This window comes from Engystomops pustulosus, chromosome 2, assembly GCF_040894005.1.
Source record: "Engystomops pustulosus chromosome 2, aEngPut4.maternal, whole genome shotgun sequence".
Taxonomy (NCBI): domain Eukaryota; kingdom Metazoa; phylum Chordata; class Amphibia; order Anura; family Leptodactylidae; genus Engystomops; species Engystomops pustulosus.
Window position 1 is genome coordinate 214,455,065 of NC_092412.1, and position 12,989 is coordinate 214,468,053.

At 42.3% G+C, this 12,989-nt stretch overlaps 1 protein-coding gene across 1 annotated transcript in view; it reads left to right on the forward strand.

Annotated features, from left to right (window-relative positions):
- SMG6 (SMG6 nonsense mediated mRNA decay factor) overlaps window positions 1-12,989 on the forward strand; it is a 159,159-nt gene that overhangs the window by 22,543 nt on the left and 123,627 nt on the right. The window contains exon 10 of the mRNA XM_072138100.1: window positions 1,091-1,236. Within this exon, the coding sequence (XP_071994201.1) occupies window positions 1,091-1,236 (146 nt within the window). The remainder of the gene's footprint in view (window positions 1-1,090; window positions 1,237-12,989) is intronic.

Sequence of the window (12,989 nt, forward strand, 5' to 3'; positions counted from 1 at the left end):
GGTGTTCAACACAAGCCTGTAAGAAGTGGATGGACCATAGTGATGAATGAAAATCCAAACTAAGGCTGCACACAAATCTAAAACATTTGTTTGTTTCAGTATAACGTGGATAACTTTATCTCTATGGGCTCATACACACGGCCGTGGTTTCCAGGGCCCTGGTGAACTTAATACTATAAGTGGCTTGAGAGTGGATCTCGCTTATCGATGACACTCTGATCACTGTGCCCAGTGACTATAAGACCAACTCTTTAGTAGTGCTGATTTGGCTTTCAGGAGTCTAGGAAAGCTGCGTGATTCTCCTGCATCAGTTTCACTGTGAATAACCACTGTTCGCTGCTAAACTTTTTTTTAGTCCTAGGGGTTGGGCTATCGTTGGGATGCATTTCAAAAATCATGTGTCTTGTCTGTGCTGCAGACTCCTCAGCTCTCAGTCCCCATCATTGTGCTCCTGTACAGCTCCTCCCTCCTGCTCCTTCACAGAGCTCACAGCATGGTGAGATGACTTCAGTGGGGGAGGGAGGAGTTGTACAGGAGCAGAACGGTGGGGGCTGAGAGCTAGCAGTCTGAAGCACAGACAAGTCATATGTTGTTTTTTTTTAAATCCGTCCGAACCAAAGCCCAACCCCTGGGACTACACAAAGGATTCTGTCAGGGTAAGTTATAACACACAATTATATTGTAATGCAAATGCTTAGAGAAGGCATAAAGGCTTCTTTGCACTGCAGCTCTAATGGGCTTCTGCAACCTGTCTTTAGTGAAACTGAGGACCCTGGTGACGGGTTCCCTTTAAGTTGAATTTGTATGTAAGAAGTCAGATATGTATATCTTATAATTGTTACCCTAGCCCAAATATTTTTGTCCCTGTGATAATTAGATTTTAAAACTTTTCTGTTGTCATAAGAACCAGGATTAACAAGAAAACTCTATTGCAGACACTTTTGATAACTGTTACATCTGATCATTGGTAAATAACTGTACTATAATGTACTGTACAGCTACAACATCCAGAGGGCCATTTGTAACTGTCTGTCTGTGTTAAGTTGGGGACCGCTTGTATAATACAATAATTATTTTTTTTTTCCCCCAGAATGGAAACTTTCCATGTAGTTGCAGAAAAGCTTCTTAAGGAATTCAAAGCCCTTCTCCAGCACAGTCCATCCCCTATTGGCAGCACCAGGATGTTGCAGCTTATGGCCATTAATATGTTTGCTGTGAATCATTCTCAGAGTAAAGGTAAGCCCGACACATGTCTACGTATCTATTATGACACAAATATATTAATTCCTCATTATTATTTATTATTTATTATTATTATGGAAAGAATAGTGGAGCTTTGTTCCTAAAGATATCATGGAGCAGGTCCAGTGGCTAAATCTACTTGTGATACAAAATTACAGACAAAATTGCTAGTTGGACAACTAAAACTGTGTCTGCCGGGTAGAGGAGAGCCATAGGTGCTAGAGGGGTCGCCCCAACTCTAAGTTTTCCCAGCCCAAGAGAGGGGGAATAACAAGCTGATTGGTGAGTCTGACTGCTGGGACCCCCACTGACACCAATTGCATCATTTAGTTGTACTGATGTAATTGGATTGGTACACAGCACTCTAGCTATCTCTAGCGTTCACATAGACCATGCATGGGAGTGCCGGAGATGCCCATTAGTGATATTGGGATCCCCTTTGTACAGGATTGCTGGAGGTCCCATTTTTGTCACTAGTCGGGATGCCAGCGGTCAGGCACAGTCGGCCTGTTTTCACCTATTCTAGGAAAGGTGTTGACAAGCCGTGAAAGAAAACAGTCTCCAAGGTGTCCTAGTTTTTTTTTTTTTTTTTTTTTTTTTTAGAAAGCGACCACCCTCTTGACCTAATAGATCATGGAAGCCATCAGCCTAGATAAAGCTTTCACAGCTCCTTTTCTGTGTACACTTGGGGTATGCAGCGGTCATACTTCTGGCACACATACTAAACCCGTGCAGTAGGGAGGCGTATCAGATTATCCTTTTGGCCTCTTCGAATAGTTTGAGCAATGACGGTGCTCTGCAGGCTTTGCTTTTTTCATGTATGGCCGGTGACGTTGAATGCTGCCTATGACTATAAAGTGGCTATGCTTTACACTGGGGCCTCCCACTGGAGAGTATCCCTGACAAGACGCAGGCTGAGCCTTGCACCACAACAGTGCAGTGCGTTTAAAGCATAGTTGCAACTTTAATTTCCGAAATCGAGGGATAACTCTGAGAACACTGCTGAAAACTAGACGACGGTGAACTTTGAAAGAAGGTTTTCTCAAACGCAAAAAAAAAGCCACAAAAGTGATTGTGCGACATAAAATTACGCAAAAGCTAAACCAAAATAATGGTAAATGTGCCAAAGTGAGTGTGCGTTGTGTTAGGTTTGACATTAGTTTTAATTATACACCCCCCCCACACTTAAAGCAACTGTGGCACTAGGATGAAGGAATATAAACCAAGCACACTGACATACAAATGTGTCCCCTCTGGCAGGATCCGCTCTTCTTTTAGTTTCCTATGACCTTTTCTTTGTAGAAAACTTATTTAAAAATGATAAAAATTAGTCTGAGGGGCTCTGGGCTCCATAGTTGTTAATTGAGTTGGAGCCCCTGATACACCAATATGTCAGTGTGTGTGGTTTACAACCCTTGAGATAGGTGGTAGATGTCCTTTTTAAGTACTGTCAAAAATAAAAACTGCATTTTAAGCCACACATCAAGCTCTGTAAAGTATGTATGTTATTAGTTTACCTGTTAAATCAATGTAAGAAAAGTCTATAAAAGTTAAAACTGTAGTATACCTACTTGGGCAGCACGGTGGCTGAGTGGGTAGCACTTCTGCCTTGCAGCGCTGGGTACCTGGGTTCTAATCCCACCCAGGTCAACATCTGCAAAGAGTTTGTATGTTCTCTCCGTGTTTGCTTGGGTTTCCTCCGGGTACTCCGATTTCCTCCCACACTTAGAAAACATACTGGTAGGATGATTAGATTGTGAGCCCCATGGGGACAGGGACCGATTTGAAATGCTTTGTGCAGCGCTGCGTAATCTGTAGGAACTATATATATATATAAAGAATTATTATTATTAACATCAATTATTGCAATGGTGTATATATATGTACTTTTTATTTAGTTTTGCCCGTGTGTAGAAAGAGTTTGAGTATGGATGGAGTTTCCTTCTGAAAATTTGGACTAAATCCCTCACCCATTGAGCTCAATGGGAAGCCACTGAGAAAAAGCTTTGTTAAATATAAAGAAATCCATAAAGCATTTTTCTACCACCCCATCCCACAGATTTCTGTAGTTCCACCATTGACTGACAGGTGGCAGTGCACTGCGACCTTCAATATCAAAGGATGTACAATAGAGAATAATCAGGATGCTTAAATTATAATGCAAGAAACTTTAAGTACTTTTTTTCCTGATACGCACTAACCCTGTCGCTCCCTGAATTTCTAAGCTTTTAGTAATAACCAACACTGGAGAAGTAATGAGCAGCTTCCCCAATGCTTTCTTATATTTAAGAATCTTTTCCCATCACTATGCGTTTTTTGTATCCCTGTGTGCCAGTGATTAGTCAGTGACTAATACAGAGATCCGAGGAGCGAATGTCTCACTAGCGGATTGGACATGGGCGCTGGCACCAGACTGTGGAAACTGAAGTTGCTGTGTGGCACAGACCAGGAATTCCACTACTGCCGGCACATTTTAATTCGCTTGTGTGCACTGGAGATCCTGCTGTTAGCAAGACTGAAATGAGACCCTAATGCTGAGAGATTTAGGAGTTTGGTATAATAGGCGTGTAATCCTCTACGCATGCACCAACACGTGTGTGAATGATAGTGTTACCAGAGGAGGCTTCCTCGGTGGCTCAGCTTGTGCTTGGCCGGCACTTCTATGGAGCAGGCCTCTTGTAAGCTGTAAGCGGATAGACAGCCACTTCTGTGTAGAAATTGTGATGCTCTAGTGATGGGAGTTCTCCCTTTAGTGACATAAATCGTCACCGGAAACTACAATGGCGCATGTGAGTTCTGATGTCCGGGGTGGACAAATATTTTGTTTGCCTCTCTGGTACTCTAAGACAGTGATGGCAAACCTTTTAGACACAGAGTGCCCAAACTACTACCAACACCTACATATTTTTCGCAAAGTGCCAATGCGACAATTTAAGCAGTAACTTGTTACTCCCTGCTCTATCACAGGTTTAAATTGTATAGGCACCTGAGGACACCAATACAGTACACAGAAGAAATTTGGATTATCATTGTAACTTCCTTCTAGGGTCCTGGGCTGCCTGGGACTGCAAGAGGCCTTGAGTCCTGTCTGGTTAACTCGGCACTGGGGTGATGGCTTGCGTGCCCATAGAGGGGACTCTGAGTGCCACCCTTTCCACCCGTGCCATAGGTTTGCCAAAACTGCTCTCAGACATAGATTTTTTTTCAAGAAATTACATGGCGTGGGGTGGCTGGACATGTGCACCAATTCTCTATTCACATATTTCACTTGTGGACCCCAAATCTTCTAGGGGTCTCAGCAATTTCAGGATTATATAGTAGAGGAAACAGAACCAGCCAAACACAGGTGTAATTCAGCGGAATAAATGGCGCAGCAGCCCACATATTTTCCACTATTTTAGCAGACCTTCCGTTATGGATCTTCTATAAAGTCTATGGGGAACAAAAGGTGAACAGATGTTTTTGGTTTCCATTGAGCTCTCTATAAGGCTACATTCAGACGATGTATGCCTGCCGTACCGTAGTATGTTGGGCATACAGCGGCGCTGCGGAGAGGAGCCCCTCTCCATAGGAATATACAGCGCGCGCCACCGTATCATGTAGAAAGATAGGACATGTCCTATCTTTCTACGGGCTGAGGAGCGGTGCGTGCTGCACTGTAGCGCTCCCGTACAGGGCCGTGAGCCCATAGAAGTGTATGGTGGAAGTATATCGGCCATATATACGTCCCCCACACATGTGTGTGTGAATGCAGCCTAACTGAAAGCCTGGACACTGGTTTTCCAGTATTCCAGCTTCCATGCCAAACCAAGTGTAGCCTGAATAAAAGGGGTTCTCCATCAGTACCATAGAGATGAATCTAGCAGCTGGCGCATGCGCTCTTCATCTTGTGGTTCAATGGACCCACGTTTCTAGTGATCTATGGGGGTTCATCACTGGGACCCCCACCAATCAGCAAGTTCGCCCCTATCCACTTTGATGTCACTGAAGAAGCCCCTTTAATGTCAAGTGCCTTTTTTCTCCCTTGAGCTGTCTTGGGTGATTTTAAAGCTTTACATTTTTTTTGGATGGAAATGCCTTTCCTGGTACCACTTCTGTTGCCAAGTTCTACCACATACTCATATTATGCATTTTTATTACATATAAGGAAGTTTTTTTTATATTTTAGTTTTTTTTTATTGTTGCTTTGCAGGTGCAACATTTTCTTGTCGTGTTTAATAAGTATTTCATTGTTGCTTCTCCGCCCCCACAATGATCATGTATAAGATGTGAGGGGAATTCCCACACGCATTATACAGACTTTGCTCATTGTATCACTGGATCTGCTGATGCTCATTTTTCGGGTTCCCTTGTTTGAAGCAGAATGTTTCCACTGTAGTCCTCAGTCTTCTTGGGTGTATTTTTATCTTCGATTTTATGGCATTAAACTAATTCTGGATATATTACTGGTTCATTTCCGTTTAAATTTAAGCTGGCCTTAAAACCTAGGGGCCAAGTATTCTCATACAGTGGGATAAGTAGTCCTGTAATCCCAAACCACCCCCTCCCCCTCCCCCCCCCCCATCTATTGGGTTTGACAGCAGACAGCTAAGGTGATAGCAAAACTTTGAGGGAGGCTTTATTGTATCAGGGATACAATAGTCATACCTAGGACCATTGTAGATAAACTATCCGAAACCTCCATCACTCTGATGCGAACCTCCCAAACTTCTCATCTTGACCAGGATCAAGCATGCTAGATATCAGTATGCCCTATCTTTTGCTCCTATGTACAAAGCACAGCTGTGACAACGTGTAAACCAACTTTGCTGTCTTTGTGAGCCGTGCACTTTTATGGTGTTTTTTGGAGAGAGTCTGCATTTAGAGTAGTTCCAATTCCTTCCCAAGTTTGCGGTGTGGGCTGTCTGCTCATGTGCTGATGACAAGAGATAAGGCTCCACATATTGATGACTGACCACGGTCAGTCCATGAAAAACACATTCACGTGTCAGTGGCCTAAGAATCGGGTGGCACACTGTATTACATAGGTTTAATAAGATGGAAGGGTCATTGTAGGTGACCGGTCCTCTATGAATGTTGAAGGTCCGGTCCATCAATACTAGTAACTTGCACTTGATCATCTTCTTGTTGCTGGGCTTGTGATCACAGAGAGGTCATGGTAATTTCATTTCTCCATAAACCCTACATTTCTGTCAAAAGATAAATGACTATGAACTTTTCCTCTTCTGTTTCAAGGGGATGAGAATCTCAAGGGAAGGGGTTTGTCACTCTCATGACATGATTAGGCAGACGCTAGAGTGGGCAACTCCTTTCTGGTTCTTATTTTTCCAGGTTTTAATCCTCAGCCTGTCATGTGTGGAGCCTCTGTTTTACTTCTTTGTTAGCTTTGGGTAGCTGATGTCGTTTCGGCTGCCTTGATTTGAACCATGATACTAAGCGGCTCGTTGTCACATGAATACCAGCACTGGCATTCGGATTCCTCTGGAAAGCGAGAGGATGCAGCTGCTCTTGGTTATCCTTCATATTGTCTCCTCGTAGACAATATGAATGGTCCTGAAAAAGCCCAGGACTTCTCTATTTGCCGGTCGTCCAGAAAATAATGCCCTTAATAGTCATGGTATAGTAGTAAAAAAAAAAAACAAACTTAAAAGTTAAAATCACATCCTTTTCCTAAAACTAAAATAAGCAAATTACAGGCAAGGAACTCTCTAACAGGGGAGAAGAGGGTTTTAATGTCCAGATCATCTTTTTCCTCATTTTGCCATAATAACGTTTATAAATAGTGATCAAAAGTTGAAAGCTTCTGTTCAGCCGGCAAACAATTGCACCTTACACACACCTTTTAAACTCTAACTTATGCTCTCCTTGTCCCTCGCTCCCTTTAGTGTTGTACACCCCGGCTTCACTGCGCAAGCACCATAGATAAAGCGCATATGTGGTAAAGCCGGGGCATTATCTCAGCTTCACTCGCTGTATCCCGAGAGAAGGCTTCAGCATGGGATCTTCTGATGTGAATCCAATGTGCCTCGCTGGACTCGCATCAAGGTAAGTATAAATGTTTTATATATTTTTTTTTTTTTTTTGTATGGCGCGTAAAGACTAAAAGATCGATTTGTGACCCTGAACCACAGGTTCATAAGGGTCCCAAACTTAATTAAACCCATACCCATTTGGTATTTCCTTAAGCGTTCCAGCCCAAAGAATAAAGTGGAGCTGTCATTGGGACTATACAGTGAAAGCCATAAAACGGATCCCACGAGAAAATGGCGCATATAAGTTCTTTTCATAAACGTCACCGTCATTTTTCCAGCATGTCCTGGATCCTAGTTTTTCCGTTTACAATTTAAATACAAATACAATTTAATATCAAATTCTGCGGCACTTTACAGTTTAATGGGGGATATAGAAACAAAATCCAACATAACCATAATCAAATAGGTGAAACGATAAGAATCTGAGGGGGTGATGGTGCTGTCCATTTACATTTACTGGGTATGACTGCATTAAAGGAAACCTATCACCAGCCTCGTTGTTTCTAAAGCGGCAAACATACCTTATATGGGCTGTTTTACAACCCTGTCTGTAACCCCTGTCTCCTTCCCTCCGGACAGTTGATTCGGGCCCTTCCCCTGATATCGCACACCTTGCCATCCTCCTGCAGTTACTTTTTAAATATCGTGCATGCGCAGTGCGGCAAATGCACGCGCTGTGGCAGCGAACAGGCCGGCTAGCAGGTATGCCACGCCGATGCTGCTTTCTCAGCTCTCCTAACTCGCCTATAACACACACAGAGCCAGCTCTGCTATATGCCTCTCTCCCGGATCAAGACCTTATCTTGCCTGTAGTTAGTAGAGCAAGTCAGAGTAAGCAGACAAGAGGAGCTATTCATGAGAAGAACCTGATCATAGTCTTGCAGTTAGATCCAGGGACAAACAAAATTGTACACACCAGGACTGACAGGTGGTTGTTATTATTGGTAATTTTGTTTATAACAGTAAATTAGAGAGTTTTTTTTTTTATTTTGTTGTTCTGAGAACATTTAAAGAGGACCTGTCACCCTGGAAAACCCACCCACCAAATGTGCCCCCCATAATCCTCCCCCTAGCTTCTTTCTCCCTAGCCATTTTTATTTTAAATTTATGTGCAGTAAATTCATTTAAACCGATCCGACCTCTTACTAGAAAAGCGGTCGGATCGTGTATCTGGTGTGCTGGCAGTCGGCCTCATTCATTAGGGGGCGTGCCGACACACCCCCAGCACGCCCCTGCCAGCGGTCACATTGTAGGAGAAGCCGGCAGCATCGCATTGCTGCCGGCTCTCCGCGGTTCGGACTGGCTGACTCACATTGCCGGCCGGAGAGCCAGCAGCGATGCGAAGCTGCCGGCTTCTCCTACAATGTGACCGCTGGCGGGGGCGTGCTGGGGGTGTGTCGGCATGCCCTCTAATGAATAAGGCCAACTGCCAGCACACCAGATACACAATCCAACCTCTTATTTGGTAAGAGGTCGGATCGGTTTAAATTTACTGCACATAAATTTAAAATAAAAATGGCTAGGGAGAAAGAAGCTAGGGGGAGGATTATGGGGGGCACATTTGGTGGGTGGGTTTTCAGGGGTGACAGGTCCTCTATAAGAATATTCATGGCATGAAAATTCAGTCATTACTCCAAATGAGTCAAATGCAATCTACTCTCTAGATCAACCTCTCAACCCAAAACTCGGTCTCTTTGGTTAGTTGCTATTCATTTTCAGATTCATGAAAACAGTTAAAGGGGTTTCCAGCCACTCAAGTGAAAAATGTAGAATTTTCCCCTATCCATGGAATAATTTGTTGATGGTTCTCAGATCATGAGGATGGGGGTCACATGTGCACGGTTATGCTATTTACTACTATTATTTACTACTTGTAGATCATAAGTGTAGATCATAACTGGTGTGTTTTTTTTTTTTTGTTTTTTTTGTTTTTTTTTTCTTCTTCTTCTTTTAGCTTTTTAATTGGGTGTTGAATAACACATAACCTGTATTACCGGTACATATTATTGCGGTTATCCCTTCCTGCAGGTTGAGCTAATCCAGGCATGAGAAATTGTAATAGCTGGCACCCAATCATGTAATTACTGTAGGTGGCCCCGATACACTGTACATACTGTATGTAGGTATGAGGAGTCCGTGCCAATGTCTGTTGTCAGTAGCTGCTTTCTAATATTTGGTAATTATTTTATGATCCTTCTGGTTAATGACTGACTCATATAACGCTGGTGGCAACATGAGTTGGCAGGAGATGCACGTAGCTGCCGCTTTGAAGTCTCCTTAGTAGTTGGTGTTTCCAGGAAAGGTAATCTAGACATCTGAGGGATGTAACAGCAAACAAGGATGAGGCAATAGTTGTGCAACAATTAGGTTATCCCAGTATTGCATTGAAAGTAATAAATAAGTAGTAAAGAGCAAATGATTTAAGTTTAACCCCTTAAGGACAAGGCCAGATTTGGGGGGGGGGGGGGGGTTTCTCCCTGTTTTTATTTTTACGTTTCGGAGGGCTTGTTTTCTATGTAACAAACTGTCCTTCCTAGTGACGGCATTTTGTATTCCAAGCCTGTAACTGGGAAGCTGGCATTACAGATAATGAAATTCCAAATGCAGTGACATTGCACAAATACCATACAAATAATAATACAAATAGTCCATATTTTTCGGACTATAAGACGCTCCTTAGTATAAGACTCACCCCTGATTTAGTCTTGCAAAAAAGGAAAAATATATGTTTTGTGGTCACAAAAGCACAGCACACATAGATCTAGTACATCCATAAATTTAGACACAGAGCTCTGCTACATCCACACAGAAATAGGAACACTCATCACTGCTGTACATACACACATAGGAACATACTGTGCATTGCCACATACACAAACACACACATAAGGAACACACTGGGCACTACTACTATACACACATAAGGAACACACTGGGCACTACTACTATACACACATAAGGAACACACTGGGCACTACTACTATACACACATAAGGAACACATACACAGAACCCCCTCCTCTCCTCTTCTTCTTACCCTGTCCCAGTGCAGCATCCTCGTCAGCATGAGGACTGTCAGTGATGTAGGAAGCATGTGATTAGGCACATGAGTCTAACATCCCCACAGGTCCTGGAGGTGATATCTAGATCTGGACACCAGGGGGAGAGCAGTGCAGAGGCTCTCCTCTCTGGGAAATTGGGTGCTGCGCTATGTCAGCACCTCACCCGATCTCCATTTCAGCAGTCAGGAGGGTCTTTCAGTGCTGGATCCTCCTTACCTTCAGACTATAAGACACAGGCACTTTCCAGCAAGATTTTTTTCTTGCAGCAAGGTGCTTCTTATAGTCTGAAAAAAATGGTAACACATTTGATCCATTTTTGTTTTTTCAGCTTTCAATGTGCGCTGCAAATGACACCTTTACTTTTATTTCTTTGTTCGATACAATCGTAGAAATACAGGCAGTCCCCGGGTTACATACAAGATAGGGTCTGTAGGTTTGTTTTTAAGTTGAATTTGTATGTAAGTCGGAACTGTATATTTTATCATTGTAATCCCAGCCAGAACTTTTTTGGTCTCTGTGACAATTGGATTTTAAAAATGTTGTCATTAGAACCAGGATTAGCAATAAAGCTTAATTACAGACACCTGTGATAACTGTTATAGCTGATTATTGTAGCCTAGGACTAAAGTACAGTAAATTACCAACATCCAGAGGTCCGTTTGTAACTATGTAAGTCGAGTGTTCTTAAGTAGGGGACCGCCTGTACAAGATTTATATAGGGTTTTTATACATTTTTATAAAATCTGTTAAAATATAAAACCATTTCATACTTTGTGTACAGACCTGTTTTTTTTGGGGGGGGGGGGGGGACAAGACATGTACATTGCTACCATTTTGGGAAGGGTACAATCTTTTTGCTGTTTTGCAACACATAAATTTATGAAAAAGGTGACCAAAAGTTGTGTATTGGAGGCTATTTTCAGTTATGGGGTTCACCGTCGGAAATAACTGTTTTTATATGTTGATGGGTCTGGACATTTGGGACGCAACGACACTAACATGTTTATGATTTAGTTTTTCTATCTGGTCAAGGGGGGAGGTGATTTTCCCCCCCCCCCCCTTTTTTTTTTTTTTTTCTTTTTTCTCCCCCACTACTTTGTAGAACCCCAAGTGTACTTTTGGGGTTTCTATAATTTTCTATGGATATATAGCAGTGTGCAGCTTTTGGGGCATAATCAGAACCATGGACCCAATGACAAAAAAGGCGGCACAAGTTTGTGGATAGGTCTCGCTCTTTATTTTATGGGTCTTAAAAAAAAAAAAAAAAAAAAAAGCACGTAGTTTAGACAAGACTGTTTACTTTAAATGGTTTTCCGGCAGATGTGTCGGGAAATTACTATGGCTATTCCTTCTTATTTAACCTGCTGGCCACTCGTTCAAGGCTTCTTTGGGTGTTGTGGTAATGTTCGGCATGTCTAGCCCTAGAATGCATGACCATAAAAATCTACACTTTTACATACCTGGGGTCTTTCAGGCCCGTGTGCAAATAACATGGAATAACTCAAAAATACTTTTCAAAGTTTATTTGAAAAATGCAAAGTAAGGATGCATTCCTACTAGTGCTGGTGTCTGCCGGGAGGGGATCTGTACTGGATCTGACCTCCTGGTGTCCCCAGCTAAGGCTGGTAGAATCCGGGCATTCCGGCAGCCTTAACTGGAGTTACCAAGAGATCATATCCATTACGGATCACCTCCTGGCAGACACCAGCACTAGTGAGAATGCATCCTAAGATGTGAATAATTCAAAACATTTTGTGCAAAAAAAAACCAAACTAACTGAACGGGCTTAAAACGCCCAATATACTAATTCGATATAACTCTTTGTAATAATTTTTTTTTGTCTAAAAGTTTTTTTTATATATAAAAGTTGCAGTAAACATGCTGCAGGAATTTCCCTTTTCAAAGTTTCCTTTTCGAATTTACTAATGACCGCAAAATCTTTCACATGTTATCTGTTCGGAAGAATGATCCTTGCAGGCATTTTGTCCACAAGTGGTACAGACACACTCCGATTTCCTGTCCTTCTTTGCTGGACAAATGTAACATCGCTTTCTTTTTTTATCTCTCGGCTCTGGATGTTCCTGAAAATGTATACAACATCTGATCATGGCTTACAGAAAATCTCTCTTTTGGACAAGAATTGTGGAATTCCTACAGTTCCTTGAGCAACTCTTACAATATTATGTGATGGGGTGCATCCAAGAACCCTAGGAGTACTGTCCCAAAAGCATTTGTTTTGGATGTTCTGGTTGTATGTTCTGCTGGATCCATTTCTTCTTCATCATCTGAAGAATCACTCAATGATGAAGTAGGGACATTAGCTGGTGGCATGTACTCTTCATCAGACAAAGAAAGTTCACTATCTTCATCACTATCAAAAATGATTGTTTTGATTTCTTGGTCAGTCAAACCCCTGGATGTAGACTGTGCCATTGTAACCTTAGAAGTCAGTAAACTATAATGAAAATAAATGATTACAATAAGGGTTGTAGACTCTTTGTTAGTGTCTGTGCAGCCCCTCCTCTCATCCTCAGCAGATCACCACTTTCTTTTAGGTGAAGTGGAAATCTTTGGATTTTTGGAGCTCAGAGTTTCTTTTTCAAGAAACAAGAAAACGGACTCCTTCCTCCTTCCTGTTCAGGAACTATGATGAT